At 37.7% G+C, this 18105-nt stretch overlaps 2 protein-coding genes across 6 annotated transcripts in view; both read left to right on the top strand.

Moving 5' to 3' along the window:
* USP32 (ubiquitin specific peptidase 32) overlaps positions 1 to 18105 on the top strand; it is a 333441-nt gene that overhangs the window by 273787 nt on the left and 41549 nt on the right. For 4 of the 5 annotated variants that reach the window (XM_037809640.1, XM_037809643.1, XM_037809641.1 and 1 more), the window contains 5 exons: positions 601 to 796; positions 2231 to 2406; positions 2894 to 3034; positions 5691 to 5850; positions 8975 to 9129. In XM_037809640.1, the coding sequence (XP_037665568.1) occupies positions 601 to 796; positions 2231 to 2406; positions 2894 to 3034; positions 5691 to 5850; positions 8975 to 9129 (828 nt within the window). The remainder of the gene's footprint in view (positions 1 to 600; positions 797 to 2230; positions 2407 to 2893; positions 3035 to 5690; positions 5851 to 8974; positions 9130 to 18105) is intronic. The other variant, XM_037809642.1, reaches the window with a different exon arrangement.
* LOC119514081 (eukaryotic translation initiation factor 5) lies at positions 10420 to 17358 on the top strand. Its single transcript, XM_037809646.1, has 2 exons — positions 10420 to 11935; positions 14952 to 17358. Exons 1-2 carry the CDS (start codon positions 10875 to 10877, stop codon positions 15187 to 15189), a joined length of 1299 nt encoding a protein of 432 aa, XP_037665574.1. The 5' UTR covers positions 10420 to 10874; the 3' UTR covers positions 15190 to 17358.

Below are 18105 nucleotides of genomic sequence, written 5' to 3'. Positions count from 1 at the left end.
TGTCACAATAACCCTGTGAAGGTAGATACTGTTATCCTAATTTTTACCCATGAAGAAACTGAGGCTTAGAAGTTTAGTTATTGTACAAGGTCAAAAAATTGGTACGTCTTGGAGACAGAATTCAAATCCATAGCCCTGCCGTTAACTCTATCTATATACTCCATTCCACTCATTTTTTTACCCCTTTTTTTAATCACAAGAAATAAAGTTATTTTTAAATGATAGAATCTGAATCCAGGTGATACTTATTTTCTTCATATTTTCTACAGTGACTGTGTAACCTTTCATTTAAAAAAGGAGTATTTATTTAATTTTTTAATATAAAAAGCGCCTTCCCTGTATTCCTATTTTCAGCAGAATAAAGTGTAAGTTATTTTATGTGGCTTAGAGCCCTTCATAGTCTGTTCCCAGTCTGCTTTACCAATTTTATTTATATATACACTTACTCCTTAAAAAGTCTAAAATTTAGGTATATATTCAAATGTTTTTAGATGATTGTAGCCAACCATAGGAGGATTAGAAACAACAGGTAATTTGGGGATTCATTTTTGAAGGCTGCAGAGTTCTTGGATTGTTAATCTCTGACTTTGTGATTTTTAGGATACCAACCCTGTTGTGATTGAACCATCATCTGTTCTGAATGGAGGAAAATACTCTTTTGGAACTGCAGTACATCCTGTGGAGCAAGTTGAAGATAGAACTGGAGGAGGCAGCCTCAGTTATCTGAATACCACAGAAGAGAAATTTTCAGACAACATTTCTACTGCATCTGAAGCCTCAGAAACCACTGGCAGCAGTAAGTATGACTTGTTTCCTATGAGGTCATTTGGGAGAAATGGTGGCCAATGAGTCTTTGGCAGAAAGGGTGGTGGATGGGATATTGACAACAGGCTTCCATTTACAGAAATACGTTTTAAATAAAATGGTCAATTATAAGATCTTTGAATGTATTCATAGCTTTACAAAGAGAAGCTCTTCAATATTCTACTTAATTCTAATTAAATATGAAAATGTTTTCACTAGTAAAGCCATCTCTCTCCATATTGCTATTAAATTATTTTATCAGTAAATTTAGATTTGGAAAGATGGTTTTTGAGAGAACAAATTTTCCATCTCCGGAACTCTATAAGCATACCTTCATTGGAGTAAATAAACACCCTTCACATCAGATTCTAGGGACATTTCTTGCCAGAGTTTGGGGATTATTATCTTAAAATACTGGGAAAGCTTTTTATAATGTGTTCCATTATTCCCTTCAGTCCTTGAAACTTACCTAAAATTCAGTGGTTCCACACTTAGAAGGAAGCTGCTTTGGTGTTTGTGTGGCTCAGCTGAACTGAGTTGATCCCTATTTTCCTGATACAGTAGTAGGATGTTATCCTGTTGTTATTTCCTCTTTGAGATCCTCTCTTCTTTTCTGTGTAGGGAGTAGGCAAATTGGATAAAGCTAGCATTTTCTGTACAGAACTTCTCTTTGTAGAACCTGCTGCTTTTCTTTCCCTGACTGACATTAGGAAGATTACTTAGCAGGCCGAAAACTGCTCTGGTCAACTTTAACACCAAGGTTATTTCTTAATCCTTTTTGGTATATGCTCACCATGTGTTACCTACAGCTGAACAGTGCCATGGGTAGAAAGTGATTAATGGTTAGAACGCTCACCTGAGATTAACATATAGTTGAGAGTTGATGTCTTAAAATATCATCGACATTCACAACTCTAAGCCATCATTAATCATTTTTCTTTGTGTGTTTTTCTATTATGAAGGTCATGCCTTCCTTTTGAATAGACATATTAGGGAATAATTTCTTCTACTTAGAACTCTTCTGGTGGAGTTATTGTTTTAGCTCCTTCCATTTAGTTTAGAGACTTCTGATTGCCATTATCTGTCAAGAGCATTTGGAATGTTTTTGAAGGTGGAAGAGAAGAATTAAGGGAGACCATGTGAAAGCCCAACTGCTTGGCCATACTTCTTCATTTCCTATTAGAGGACGGTGGCCAAATTTTCACTTGGTAGCAATATTAAAAGCTTTTATTTTGCCTAAGGCTATGCTACGTATTGTCCAGAAAGGAATACCTACCTTCTACAGATTTATCAGAATCTAAGACTGTACAGACATGCAAACAGAATAATAGCATTAACCTAATACACAGATGTTGAGTTTATAGCTTCAAGGCTATTTATGCATAATAACTAAAAATCAGAGATTCCATCCTCTTTTTCTTTACAGGTTTTCTGTATGCTGCTACACCAGGGGCAGATATGTGCTTTGCTCGACAACATAACACTTCTGACAATAACAACCAGTGTTTACTTGGATCCAATGGGAATATTTTGCTGCATCTCAATCCTCAGAAACCAGGAGCTATTGATAACCAGCCACTAGTAACTCAAGAACCAGTAAAGGTAAATAATTTGACATCTTACCCTACAATCATTCTCTTTCAAGTTGCCAATACATTTCATTCTAGAGGTTTTAGCACGTAGCAAAACTTAGTGTTTCTTTTAATTAGCGTGTTATAGATGGAAATCACTTTGCATTTCTGAGAGAATATTTTATTATTTAGTATTTGCATAGGAGTAGTGTAGTGAATGATAGCTACTGTGAAAATGTGATTTCACATGAATATGGAAATTTTTTCCAAAATAATTTTTTTTTATTATTTGAAAGAAATCTGGAAAAAAAAATCTCATTTTCAAATGCTCCAATGATTTTTCCAAATGATTTGCCTTAAGTTCCCTTTCTTAAAAATCGCTTTGTGAAAATTCAGTTTTTTCCAGCAACGTGAAACTGGTTGTGACATATGAGTTTACTCTCTTATGCTGTAGGTTTTGTCAAAACACAAGAGTCCCTAATATTAAAATTCAACATTTACATTCCATTCTTTTTAAGGCTACATCATTAACACTGGAAGGAGGGAGATTAAAACGAATTCCACAGCTGATCCATGGAAGAGATTATGAAATGGTCCCAGAACCTGTGTGGAGAGCACTTTATCATTGGTATGGAGCAAACCTGGCCCTACCTAGACCTGTAAGTATAGCCAATAATGCCTTTTCATATTCCTCAGTTATATAAAAGCTGGCATAGCAGGGATCTTATAACTTTTCTATATGAATCTCACTATCCACAAACTAGATCTTACATTATGGTAGCAGAGTATTCAGTACCTGTTCAAATTAATTGAACAAATAATTTTAGGTTCCATCACATTCATTCATTCATTCATTCATTCAACATGTATTTAGCACTGTATGAGGTGCCAATACAATGGTGTTCCTTTATTTATATTACATATGTACACTCATGCATATGTAAGAACATTTAATTTGCTTCTAGCTTTCTGTTGTTTAAAACAATGTGCTGGTAAGCATTCTGTTTCCAAACATGCATGGTGGTCTCTTTAAGGTAAATTCCTGTAAATGGAATTGCTATATCCAGTGTACAGTGTACATTTTGATACATGTGGCTACTTGCCTTCTTTAAAGATTGTACCTAGACTGCTTTTTAGAAGAAGGGATTATATTACATGTGTTGTTTGCTGGATGACATTGAGGTTAACAAATTCATAGACAAGAATAATTAAAATGCAAAGGAATATGTGTATGAATATATGAAAATTTGTTAATCTGTAATTTACTCACAAAATCACTTATCTTGGACAGCAAGATAAATTATATTATAAAAACTACTTTATTATCAGTTCAGATTCTGCCAGAGGTATGTTTTTATGTAGTTTGAGAACTACAGGTTATGAATTATTAATCTTTCCTAAAATCATACTTAAACTGAAATTATATGAAATTATACTGAGCTTTGAGTGGTCAGTACCTGTCTAGGAAAAAGTGAACAGGTTTTGTTTCTTCCAATGGTCTGAAAAGACAGTATCAGAGAAAGCTCCTTTTACTGCTTACCATTTAAATAGGAATTATTAAAGTTCCTGAATGAAGTCTTTCAGGTACCATAGTATAGCATATTAGGACATGCAAAATACTTTTAAGAAATAGTCCTAAAGATTTGGTATGTAACATTTTTAAAACTTGGATTCTTTACTGCCCCCATTAAGATTTAAAAATGTTCTTTTGGAGAAAACTTTGGTAAATAGGGCAAAGGGGAATAAAATAAATGACTGATCACCTGAGACTGTTAAAGATTCTGTAAGATTTTTTGTTTTAAAGAGTTTGAGTGTTAACCCTACTATCCTTATGGAATCCTAAGTTGATAGTGTGCTGCTCTTAAAGCCCATAAAGCAATATTTTGATAATGAAATATCTGTGGGCTGACAAGCAGATTATTTGAACAGAGGGCTATTTAAAAATCCTATCCCAACAATGTGAACCAAAGAAATGGTTTTGTGCTTCCAATTTAGTTGTTTTAATCATAGACTATACACATACACACACACACCACACACACACACACACACATATGAACAGACTGGTTACACAAGTAGAATATAAATAGTAAATTTTTATCTGGAAACATTTTTATCCTAACTAAATAATACAAGAAGTAGAAATTAAAGCAAATGTGTAATAGTCTTTATATCTATTAAAGAAATAGAGGAGGAGTTTTAAATGATGTCCATTGGTAAGGCTTTGTGAAAGTAAGTGCAGTCATAAGTTACTGGGAATATTGTAAATCGCTACACTTTGGGTGGCAGCATGACTGTGTAGTTGATATCATAAAAGCTTTCATATTTTTGCCTTGTAATTCCAGGTCTAGGAATTTATCCTTTAAAAAAGATAGTTATTTATTTACAGAATTATAGATAATATTTAAGATTATTTCCTTCATGTTGATGTTACTTATTTTTTTAAAATTCAGTTTTATTGAGCTGTATTCACATACCATATAGTCATCCATGGTGTACAGTCAGCTGTTCACAGTACCATCATATAGCTGTGCATTCATCACCCCAATCTATTTTTGAACATTTTCCTTACACCAGAAAGAATCAGAATAAAAATAAAAATAAAAAAGAACACCCAAATCATCCCCGCCATCCTATCTTTAATTTAAGTTTTGTCCCCATTTTTCTACTCATGCATTCATAAACTGGATAAAGGGAGTGCGATCCACAAGGCTTTCACAATCACACTGTCACCCCTTGTAAGCTTCACTGTTTTACAGTCGTCTTCGAGAGTCAAGGCTACTGGGTTGGAGTTTGGTAGTTTCAGGTATTTACTTCTAGCTATTCCAATATATTAAAACCTAAAAAGTGTTATCTATGTAGTGCGTAAGAATGTCCACCAGAGTGACCTCTCGACTCCATTTGAAATCTCTCAGCCACTGAAACTTTATTTCGTCTCATTTCACATCCCTCTTTTGGTCAAGATGTTCTTGATCCCACGATGCCAGGTCCAGATTCATCCCTGGGAGTCCTATCCTGCGTTCCCAGGGAGATTTATACCACTGGGAGATGTTACTCATTTTTTAATGACAGGGAAGTAAAATACCCACAAGAAGTTCTAATCTTGGAAGATCGGTTTAGGAGCAGAACCCTGGGAGTATTCAAACCCATGTAACTTAAATCTGTGAATGTCAGTAATATACTGAAATATAGGTAGTGAACCTGTTGAACATTTTCATTTAAAGATAAATCTCAGAAGTTAAATGAAAATGGCAAGTTTTGTTTCTTCTTTCAGAGTAATCACTTTTTTTTTTTTTAATCTGTTTAAAACATCAGGTCATCAAGAATAGCAAGACACATATCCCAGAGCTGGAATTATTTCCTCGCTATCTTCTCTTCCTGAGACAGCAGCCTGCCACTCGGACACAGCAGTCTAACATCTGGGTGAATATGGGTATGATGAGCCTGAGAATGTTTCCTCAGCATTTACCGAGAGGTAACTTAAGAATGCAGCAAGAATACCATGAATTTCCTAAAAAAAGAAAACAGGAAACCAGGTTGCTCAAAGCCTTGTGTCAGCCACTGTATTAATACCCATTCCCATCTGCTTTCATGCAGAATCAATAAATCACTTGTGGGATTCAGATCTATGGTCATGCGCAAGACTGGATGGGGTAGAAACGAGATCCCAGCAGCATACTGAGGAGGGTTATTTCCTTTTCTGGTTTGTAAATATACAAATATAATAAATTAAAAAATATTTTACAGACTTTATTTCTCTGAGACAAGCCATTATTATAAGTTGTTTGGTAGACCTAAGTTGCGGTCTGCCAGTCATTAACTGGTCTTTTCAACTCCACTCAAATTTAGAAGAAGTAATTCCTTTGGCAGTATCATCTCTAAGCACAAGAATAAAACAAATCATTCCAGCCCTAGTTAAAACAAATCATTGTGCCTTGTGGCCTCCTATTTACCTTTGGATCGATAAATAACTGCCTAATGATAGCAGAGGTTTTGTTATAAGGTAAATTGCCATATTGATCAGTATGCTATTTCTAATCAGGTAGCAGGGGGAGAAGGGTTGCAGTACTTCAGGACAAAACATATATAGCAGTTTGGGCAGGGTAGGGTGAGGGGTGGGTTTGCAAAATGTGATACATTTCTCATATTAGGTCCAAGGAAGCTTTGTAAGAGACAGATAATACAGATCAAAGGGTATATTTTTGAAAATAAAAGGGACATGTTTGCTTTGAAAAATATCAAGCCTATAAAAACATATAAAAAGTTCCCATTTTATTGTTTAACATGCAAAAAGTTCCCCTTTGATTTCTCTATAAAGTTAAATTTTATTGACTTGCTCTGTGCTTTTGACTTACAAATATTTGAAATTATTCTTCAGAAGTAAAGAAATAATGAGTTCATCCATCTGCACAGTCTTAACCAATGCCAGAATATTGTTGTAATTTATGCAATAAACTTAGTATGCAAGAACTACCTCTGAACCCAAACCAACCCTCAAAGAACCAACCCTCCCTTAAAATTGAATTAGGTTAGTTTTATACTTTCCTTAAGGTTTATATTCAGATACTATATAAAGAGTTTTTTCTTATAATGTTTGGTAAGAATTATAGCAAAGCAGTGGCCTCTCGGTAATCAAACTGTCTTTGAGAAAAATGTCAAAGGAACAGACAAAATTACGTCATTGAAATAGAATCTCTTAAATATTCTTGATTTAATTTCCCATTGAGTAAAAAAGCATTAGCCTTGCTTCCGTGGCATCCATATTACATGTCTTTTTTAATTCTCTTTGAAAGATAACATATGAGAGGCAAGTTGTTGCTCTTTTATTGTGTTCTTTATAACTCTTGGGCTGATCCTAGATTTTTGCTGCTTCTGTAAAATCCACTAGATTTGTTGGTGCTGTTTGAAAGCACAAAATTGTGTATAAGTGGCTGCCTGCTTAATGAGCTAAGCTATAGAAACTGTTTAGAACTCAAATTTTCCTAGGTGGCGTAGGACAATAAAGATTGACATGTACACTACACTTGCAGATGCTTCTGAATCCTAGTTCTGATCTGCCAAATTTGTTCTTCATTTGAAATGTATTCCTTACTAATTAGTTATGAAATCAATCATTAATCATTTTGAAGTTTATAAAAATATGCTTTCTTGCTGTAATCTTATAACTAATCCTCTGATTTATTATTAGAGAAAATTGCTTTTTTTTTTCTTTCAGGGACTATCCTTTGCTTGCTGATAGTAAAAGATTTGCTTTGCTTTGTGTTTAAAAATTGATCGTAATCTGGTTTTGTTCTGCCATAACGTAATGTTCATCTTTGTCATTACTCCATTTAATACAACTGTGTACTAGGCTTTTTCATTTCAAGTGACATGTTTGCAAACCTTGTCAAAGTTATGATGACTTAGATGTAGCCTTTTCTGCAGATAAGGCTACAGAAGTCATTGGTTACTTAGATAATGTTTCACCCTATTTTAAGTGAGTGAATTCTTTTTGGGGACTCTGAAAAAGAGGATGATGCCAATACTTTTCTCAGCTTTATTTAGTACATGAAAACTCACTAAAAGCACATTCAATGGGAGGGAAGAAGCTGACTTGACCATTGTATGGGTGGAAAATACTTGGAATATGTAATTGTACTGATATATTGTTTATATTTTTGTTTGGGGTTGAGTTGCTCAAAAAAAAAGTCACCTCCCTGTAGGCAGTGATGATCATTTTAAGCTATAGCTTTTGTCTGGATTTTTTAGTGAATTATAAATCAGGGTTTAGCATGTTTCTTTAGCAACCTATCTTTGATTTCTTTGTGGTTAGGCTTGGTATATTCTTCCTTCCGTCTTCACTCTTTTCCCTTATATTGCCACTCTGTGTTTCTACCTTGAGCTTTTCAGGAATTCAAACTCTTGTCTTCTGTCATCTTTTTGGGCAGGCAAGCCAGTGATTTTTCCCCCCTCCTAAACTTTCAGTAGGGCAATTTTTTCTTTTGTCATAGGAAGCTTCTTCACTTCACTTTAAAGTTCTGTTTGGCCATCTGGATTCTACAACTACTTAGAATCGGAAGTAAAGTTTTCTTTTTTGTGTGTAATTGAACCAAAGTATCAGGTAATTGGGCTACTTAATGATTGAAAGTTATTGAATTAGTAATTTGAAGACAGTTTATTTTAAGAAAATGGATCAGGTGAATCCATTTATCATCTAACTGTGGAATTCAAATCCAGTTGCATTTTATCTTCCCTACTTCTACACTGAGTTTTATTTTATTTTTCTCTTGAACATGACCCACCTATGGGCAGCCAAATACCAGTGTCAGTCATTAATGTTTACCAGCACGTGCCCACTCTCTAAGGATCGAAATACTGCCAATTATTTGAGCCTCTGGGCTGTTGTTGCTCTTCCTTTCAAACTTGAGGCTTTGAACCCTCTCTGAGCAAGTTTTATTTTAATTTTAAATCCTAATATACTCTTAATTTATAAAATTAAGCCTGTAATTCTCATCTCTCATCACTATTTCCTAAAATAGTATGGTCCCCATTGCTGACAGGATGCATTTTTTTTTAATATATATTTTCCTTTTTCCTTATTGTGATCACTATGACCATAGGGAATGTACCTTCTCCGAATGCACCTTTAAAACGGGTTTTAGCCTATACAGGCTGTTTTAGTCGAATGCAGACCATCAAGGAAATTCATGAATATCTGTCTCAGAGGCTGCGCATCAAAGAGGAAGATATGCGCCTGTGGTTATACAACAGTGAGGTAAGAGACACCACATGGTCGTGAAGAGTCTTGATTTGATGTTAAGTCCATGTTTCATGAGTACGGGATTTTTATCTATAGTAATTATGCCTAAAACTGTGTTTAGGATCTCAGTAAAACTTGTATCTTTTAAATTACTATATATATACATGTAGATTTTTGTCACCTGAGACCCACAGTAATAATTGATCATCATGGACAAAGTCATGTTATAAAGATTATTGTTATATTCTAAAGTAACAGCAAATATCTTTCTTTTTTTTTATTAAATAGATTTTATTTTGGATTTGTTTTAAGGTAACATACGAACTTGTTAAAAAAATTCAGACAATACAAAAGTACATAGTGAAAAATTCCTCCCTCCCATCCTCTGACCCCATTTTCCTCAGAAGCAATGCTATTAAATTGCTTATATATTCTTCCTAGTCTATTCAATATCAATTATACTCTTAAATTGGATTGTAAGTGTAGTTTTGACCTGTTCTGTCTTCCCCAGTGACTTCTTTCTTACATCCTTCTTTGGTCCTCCTTGAGAGGCAGTGTAGTACAGTAGTTAAGAGCACAGCTCCTGGAGTCACACTGCCAGGGATGAAATCCAGGCACTTTTTGGCTCTGTATCCTAGGGCGAGTTATTTTAGTCCTTTGTGCCTCATTAGTAAAATGGGGAAAATAATAGTATCTACCCCAGGATAGTTGTGAGAATTAAATGAATCAATTTTGTAAGCATTTTAGACGGGGTGAACATAAAAATGTATACAATTCTGCATGACATTTGGGCTTTTTTGTTTGTTTTTCTGGTACTTACAAGTGATAAAATAGGACCTATGATCCTAATTCTTATTGTGTGTCAGATATTCTCCTAATATTTTATATACATGACCTAAACTAATCCTCTAACAAATCCCTAAAGTCAACTGATGTTTGGTTTTACATTCTCAATTCCCAGCAAGTTTCATTCAGCACTTTTTTTTTTTTTTATTTTAATCTTCATTTTATTGAGATATATTCACATACCATGCAGTCATACAAAACAAATCGTACTTTCGATTGTTTACAGTACCATTACATAGTGGTACATTCATCACCCAAATCAATCCCTGACACCTTCATTAGCACACACACAAAAATAACAAGAATAATAATTAAAGTGAAAAAGAGCAATTGAAGTAAAAAAGAACACTGGGGCTGCGTTTGTGAGTCACCGCCGCGCGGGAGGGTTGGCGCCCGCGCCCCCGGCCCGGCCCCGGGGCCGCGGAGGCCGGCGCGCGGCGCACATGGCGGGGCGGCCGCGCCGGGGGGAGCCGCGCCAGGGGCCCACCGCCTCCGGGACGGGGGAGAGCAACCCGGCGCGGCCCGAGAGCACCCGCCAGACGCCCGTGATTGTGGTAGCCATGGGGACCCGCGCGCGGGCCGACCGTGTTCGCGTAGAATTCTCGGCCGAGGTGGAGGTCGGCGGTGGGGTCCGGGGTCTTCTTCACGCGTTTAATGCGTTCTCCAGCGAGAGGAATGTGTCCAGCTGCCGAAGCGTTTCTTTGAAAGCTGTTGCGCAGCCATTGGTACCTGTATTGGGGAAACATAGCACACAAGCAAGAAGCTTACAGCCTCAGTGGCGAAAACTTTTTCATGTCAGAGACCGAGAACTCTTGCAGTCGTTTATGTCATCCCTTCTTCTCCAGACAGAAGATACCAAAAAGTTGCAATCAAAGATCTCTTCACCTTATTGATAAAGCCACTAATAAGCCAAAATGTCTGTCAACGTCAACCGCAGCGTGTCAGACCAGTTCTATCGCTACAAGATGCCCCGTCTGATCGCCAAGGTTGAGGGCAAAGGAAATGGAATCAAGACAGTTATAGTCAACATGGTTGACGTTGCAAAGGCACTTAATCGGCCTCCAACGTATCCCACCAAATATTTTGGTTGTGAGCTGGGAGCACAGACCCAGTTTGATGTTAAGAATGACCGTTACATTGTCAATGGATCTCATGAGGCGAATAAGCTGCAAGACATGTTGGATGGATTCATTAAAAAATTTGTTCTTTGTCCTGAGTGTGAGAATCCTGAAACAGATCTGCATGTCAATCCAAAGAAGCAAACAATAGGTAATTCTTGTAAAGCCTGTGGTTATCGAGGCATGCTTGACACACATCATAAACTCTGCACATTCATTCTCAAAAACCCACCTGAGAATAGTGACAGTGGTACAGGAAAGAAAGAAAAGGAAAAGAAAAATAGGAAGGGCAAAGACAAGGAAAATGGCTCTGTATCTAGCAGTGAGACACCACCACCACCACCACCACCACCAAATGAAATCAGTCCTCCTCCACATGCTATGGAAGAAGAGGAGGATGATGATTGGGGAGAAGATACAACTGAGGAAGCTCAAAGGCGCAGAATGGATGAAATCAGTGACCATGCAAAAGTTTTGACTCTCAGTGATGATTTGGAAAGGACTGTTGAAGAGCGGGTCAACATCCTGTTTGATTTTGTTAAGAAAAAGAAAGAAGAGGGTATTATTGACTCATCTGACAAAGAAATTGTTGCTGAAGCAGAAAGACTGGATGTAAAAGCCATGGGCCCTCTTGTTTTGACGGAAGTTCTTTTTAATGAGAAGATTAGGGAGCAAATTAAGAAATACAGGCGCCATTTCCTACGATTTTGTCATAACAACAAAAAGGCTCAACGGTACCTTCTTCATGGTTTGGAGTGTGTGGTGGCCATGCATCAAGCTCAGCTTATCTCCAAGATTCCACATATCTTGAAGGAGATGTATGATGCAGACCTTTTGGAAGAAGAAGTCATCATTAGGCGCCAGCCTTCCGCGTGTTTGGCTGGACGCCCCATCTTGCAAGATCGTAAATAAATTCTTTTCTCCTCCAGAACCGAGAGAGCGTTTATTCCCTTACAGGTACCACTTTATTTCCGACAACTTGGGGGCTCGTCCGGGATCCAAAGCTTCGGAGGGGGACCCCCGAGGTGGACAAAGGGAAGGCGCGCCCTGCTGATTGAGCGGTCTCGGACTCCGCCATTGGGGGCCCATCTCCGGCAGCTAAAGGGCCCGAGACCAGATGCTTGGATCTGCCGGTTGTGGATGAGAAAAGGGGGAAAAAGAAAAGGCCTGCCTCTGGTTAACCAGGCAACTCCGTGCACGGACCAAGCGTATACTAGTTTGTGTGTACTCTAAAGCTGGGCAATTGTGTGCAGTTTCACAATAGTGTGAAAAATGAAAAAAAAAAAGGCACCGTGGACTGCTGGCTCAGACCCTGCCTCTTGAATTTGCTGCCCATTGACATCAGCCTGGCAGCTGGGTTCTGATCCAGTCGTGGAAAGAATCCAAACTTCAACTGATCTGGGAAGGACCCTATCAAGTCTTGCTGACAACTAAGACGGCAGTCCGAACGGCAGAAAGAGGCTGGACTCATTACACACGAGTGAAGGGACCGGTGCCTGAACCAGACGATAAGTATCCAGCAACTCAACCTGAATCCTGGAAAGTGACTCCTACCTCAGATCCCCTAAGGATCACTTTAAATAGGCAACAGTTAAAGGAACATATTAGAAGGGAGAAAGGGCTGGATTAAACCCTATGTTTGCATTGTGCTCTGTGTATAGCTTAATGATGAAATTGCTTATGCTGATCATAATGTTCTATATTCAAGGAGTAACAGGTTCTGCTAAGCTGGTTATAAGTATAGTCAAAGGCTTAAAGTCTCAAACTATACAATTTGATGTTTGTCAAGTAATGAGCTGTAAAAATCTAAAACGTCAGCAACAACTGAGAGAGGAATATAAGCATTTATGTAAGCAGACTGTTCAAATAGAAAGCAAGATTGTTGGGGGGCGAACATTTGAGAGTATAACTTATGAGACACCTAACCCCTGTTATCCTTAGAACACTGCTTGGTGGACCACACAGTATGAGGGATGGGTCTTAACCCAGGTTGGAGGAAAAACCATTAAGGGAAACTTGGCTGGAATTTAACTCTCCAGTACAAATTGACCCCAAGGTCATTAGAATACTTAAGGCCAAAGACTTAAAGCAAACCACATAAATAGAGACAGGTTATGGAAATACAAATGCCTGGGTAGAATGGGGCAAACATACCACCCAGAGTCTAAACAGCAGTAACTGTTTGCTTGTGCAACCAAACAACCCACTGTTCAGATTATGCCCTTCCCCTTGGGGATAAAAAAGCATGAAAGGGAGTTTAAATGTATAACACTCCTCTTTCAAAATGCTACTCCTGGTGAAAGTTGTAGTACATTGTCCTCCCTTTTCCCTCCAGTCCAGGAGGGAAGTGTCAAAGCCATACCAGCGTCTCACCTTGGTCCCGGAAACCACTCTGCCTGTCTCTCCAGATGGGAAGAAGGGCTCCAGAATCTTGGTACCATGGCTTTGTGTACACAGGTGTGGAATGTGAGCAAGGATAGTACTGGCAACTTCTCCAGCCTAACTATATCCCGAGCAGACCTCTGGTGGTACTGTGGGAAGGGCATCCTCTGGCCAACACTACCTGAAAGGTGGGGAGGAACCTGTGCTCTGGTTCAATTGGCTATCTCATTTACCCTGGCATTTGAAAGTAATAAAGTACCAACCCAAGGCAAAGTAGAAAAGAAAAATGTACAAAGTGTACCTAGTTCCTTCAATAAAAAAATGTTTGTAGATAGTATAGGGGTTCCCCAGAAAGTTCCTAATGAGTTTAAAGCTAGAAATCAATTAGCTGCAGAATTTAAATCATCCTTATTCTGGTGGGTCACCATCAATAAAAATGTCAATCATCAGCTAAAATTTATCAACTATACCAGGAATGTCATTAAAAAAAATAGCAGAACAGTTAGATGCCACTAGCCGAATGGCATGGGAGAACAGAATGGCCCTAGACATAATGCTAGCTGAAAAAGGAGGCATCTGTGCTATAGTTGGGGGAAATTGTCGCACATTCATCCCCAATAATAACTGCACCTAATGGAACTATCACCAAAGCCCTACAAGGCTTAACAGCCTTATTTCAGAAACTAGAAAAGAATTCTAGCATTAACAACCCACTCATAGAATGGTTGGAAAATTGGTTCGAGAAATGGAAAGGAATTGCAACATCTATTTTAATTTTCCTTATCATTCCAGCCAAAATGTTTATAACAGCTGGGTGCTACATAATCCCGTGTGCTCAAAGGCTAGTTCAAAAAGCCATCAAAACCACTAGAATCAAAAATAAGAAAGATCCCTATGATGAGGAATGTAAAAAAAGCCCTTAGCAAATTTGAGAATCTAAAATGTGAAAACTAAAAGTGTTTAAAAAAAAAGAGGAGGGAATCTGTAAGAAAGGAATAAGTTTCGTTTTCACATAGAGACAGCATGGAATAAGGGAAATGGAGGCAAAACCAGTTTAAACAAGCCCCAGACAAAGAGAAGAGAGAATCTGCCTGATGTAAAGAGACATGAGGTAGTATCAGAGGCGGGAACTCACAGCAAAAAAATAAAAATTTGGGGGGGGGCATTGGCTAATCAGTTCAAAATCTCAATAATGAGCTAGTTGGCTCTCTGGGATTGGCTGTACAAATTAAAATCTCAAAAGATGAATTAGTTAATGTTCTCGGATAGGCTGTAACCTCTGTAGTACCCAGTCAATGGGGAAACAGGGGAGGGACTTGCGAATTAGGAGTAGGAGATTTAAACATCGCCATTCTCTTCCTCTGGCGCGCCAGCCTTCCGCGTGTTTGGCTGGACGCCCCATCTTGCAAGATCGTAAATAAATTCTTTTCTCCTCTAAAAAAAAAAAAAAAAAAAAAAAAAAAAAAAAAAAAAAAAAGAAGTCATCATTAGCTGGTCAGAAAAGGCCTCTAAGAAATATGTCTCAAAGGAACTTGCCAAAGAGATTCGTGTCAAAGCAGAACCATTTATAAAGTGGTTGAAGGAAGCAGAGGAGGAATCTTCTGGTGGTGAAGAGGAAGATGAAGATGAGAACATTGAGGTGGTGTACTCGAAGACTGCCAGTGTACCTAAAGTTGAAACAGTGAAGTCTGACAACAAGGATGATGACATTGACATTGATGCCATTTAAAGTGATGGATGCAACCTAGCTTAACAGTGTAATACTGCAAATTTTTCTGCATTATCAGCCAGAAGTGCAACATGTATGTGCAAAAGCTAAAATGGCTTAACATCATGCTACACTTTATACTAAAAATGTTTTACTGTGAGTGGTCTGTAATTAAGCCCAATGAGACATCTAGGGAGTCCATACACAACAGTGGGCAAATGTAGTTTGCTTATTCATAGCATGTTTCCTTTTGAAAACCTAGTGTTGGACACATGGATCACATTTATACAGTTATAGCAAATAAAGATTTGTTTTTGGTCATTTTTCAGATTTTTGGCTTTGAATGACTTAAGCTAAAATGATTGGCTCCTTTTTAATCTGTTGCACCATCATTTAACCTGTTAGCATTTTTGGAGCCTATTAGATATGGTATTGTTATGCTGAGACTGTAAAAGAGTCTTCAGCAGGATGTAAACCTAAACTTACTTGCAATTAATTACCTAATTCAGGCATTCGGAAATAGTTTAAGTTTTCTCTTTAATCCCTCAAATTGGCATGTGGTAATGGACATTCTTCCCGGGCCAAGGTGGACCAGTAATCATCAGATGGGAGTGCAATGCCTGTATTGTGTGAGAAGTAAAAATAACCTGAGTATCCTAGTCATAATTTTAACAGCAGGTTTTGAAACTTGAATGTTTTGTTTTCTGTTTGTGTACACTTGCCCAAAATTGTAGTCTTTGAAGTCGTGTGCACATTTGCAGAGCCAGGGAAATTATTACATCAACAAATAAGCATCTTAGATGTATGTAGCTATTGCTTTTGTACTGAGAGAAAACTCTTCAAACTTGGGGGTATGATTAAATAGTACGCACGCGCTATGATTTTGTTCGGGGGAAGCAGGAAAAGGTGCACTTAATAATTCCTAGCAAAAACTGAGTATAATTTTCAGTTTTTACTTTGATTGTTTAGAATACAGTTTCAAGATGTTTAAATATCCTGCATCTTTTTTGTTCACTGTGTTTTTTCTCTTGATGTTATCGTTCTGTTTTTTAATGCCTTTTACATTTGGACATAGTTTATGCTTTTTAGATTTGGTTGTCAATCTTGCCAAAATAAGTGTTACTATGTCTCTAACTTGATTTTTTTCCCTCCAAAAAAATGTCTTATTTAAAGAAAATTAAGCTAAAAGCGTACTTAGAAGTCAAAGCCTATATTTTGGTGTAAGACTTGGAATAATGTTTGCTTCACATTGAATATAGCCAGATACCCAAGAAATCTGTGATGATGGTCACTGGGTGCAGGTGACAGGGCCTCACCCACCCATCCAGGGCTTTAGATTTGAACATGTAGAAGTTGATAAACTTCTTGGTGAACTCCTTGCCCAATTAGCTAAACACACTTGGAATGGGTTGTGACTGTATCTTAATTGTCTTTTTTCAAGGTGTAAAATCTTACTGCATTTATCCCTTTCCATGAGAAGTACATTGTGGGAATGAAGAATCCATAGGGCGCATTTGTTACCTGGAGCACTGGTTTCTATCATTCACCTCTCATGACTCTTAATCCTTTGTGACCCATCTCACAGATTTTAATGAGACCTTAATAACAAATGTATGTAAGAAAGTTTCACATTGAAATTATACAAACATTTGATAGAATAAAACCTTGTTAGATGTTTTAAGGAATTGAAACCTAGCAGTCTCACTAGAGAAATAAGAATTGGTCTCCAGCTGCCTTTTGATAGAATCTGGTGAGACTAGACTGGGGGCTGAACCTGGAGGGAATGTGTGTTGTCACCAAAGACAAGTTTTTGCAAATTCACATCTCACCTAGGTTTCAAATTCTTTGCTGCAATGCCAGTTTGTTTTCGTTAATTGAAATTCTATAGGCGATACTGGTGGCCTAAACTAAGTTGCACTCAGAATACCCAGGGTCAAGCTAATGATATTGTTATAAAGCTTTTCTTTTAATCTGAAGGAAAAAGTGTTCAGTACTTCTAAACACTAAGAAAATATTGGCTTAGACCAGTGTTCAGTCTGGTGCCAAACTTAATGAAATTCAAATTCACATAACCTGAATTTTATTCACAGAGGTTATCTTAATAATCTCTTCACTTTGCTCTTTTCAACTGTCTTAAAAACACCGTTTCTCAAACAGCTACGTTACTTGATTAAAACAATGTTAAAATTATATTTTGTCTCTGCCTTAATATTAAAATTTTAAATTGACATTTAAAAAAAAAAAAAAAAAAAAAAAAAAAAAAAAAAAAAAAGAACACTGGGTACCTTTGTCTGTTTGTTTCCTTCCCCTATTTTTCTACTCATCCATCCATAAACTAGACAAAGTGGAGTGTGGTCCTTATGGCTTTCCCAATCCCATTGTCACCCCTCATAAGCTACATTTTTATACAACTGTCTTCGAGATTCATGGGTTCTGGGTTGTAGTTTGATAGTTTCAGGTATCCACCACCAGCTACCCCAATTCTCTAGAACCTAAAAAGGGTTGTCTAAAGTGTGCATAAGAGTGCCCACCAGAGTGACCTCTCGGCTCCCTTTGGAATCTCTCTGCCACTGAAGCTTATTTCATTTCCTTTCATATCCCCCTTTTGGTCAAGAAGATGTTCTCCGTCCCACGATGCCAGGTCTACATTCCTCCCCGGGAGTCATATTCCACGTTGCCAGGGAGATTCACTCCCCTGGGTGTCTGATCCCACGTAGGGGGGAGGGCAGTGATTTCACCTTTCAAGTTGGCTTAGCTAGAGAGACAGGGCCACATCTGAGCAACAAAGAGGCATTCAGGAGGAGGCTCTTAGGCACAACCATAGGGAGGCCTAGCCTCTCCTTTCATTCAGCACTTTTACTGAATTTCATTAGGTACCAGAGAATTTCTTTTCTGCAAGCTCTTCAGAACATCTAAATCTCAATGACGTTTGGGTTG

This window comes from Choloepus didactylus, chromosome 18, assembly GCF_015220235.1.
Source record: "Choloepus didactylus isolate mChoDid1 chromosome 18, mChoDid1.pri, whole genome shotgun sequence".
Lineage (NCBI taxonomy): Eukaryota > Metazoa > Chordata > Mammalia > Pilosa > Megalonychidae > Choloepus > Choloepus didactylus.
This window is presented reverse-complemented; position numbering and strand designations above follow the sequence as displayed.

What these genes read in the sequence shown, in the direction of transcription:
- LOC119514081 (XM_037809646.1), top strand. Translation starts at nt 10,875, where the DNA reads ATGTCTGTCAACGTCAACCGCAGCGTGTCAGACCAGTTCTATCGCTAC. An exon ending in GAAGAAGAAGTCATCATTAG is followed by an intron (nt 11,936 to 14,951) that starts GCGCCAGCCTTC and finishes AGTCATCATTAG; the next exon opens with CTGGTCAGAAAAGGCCTCTA.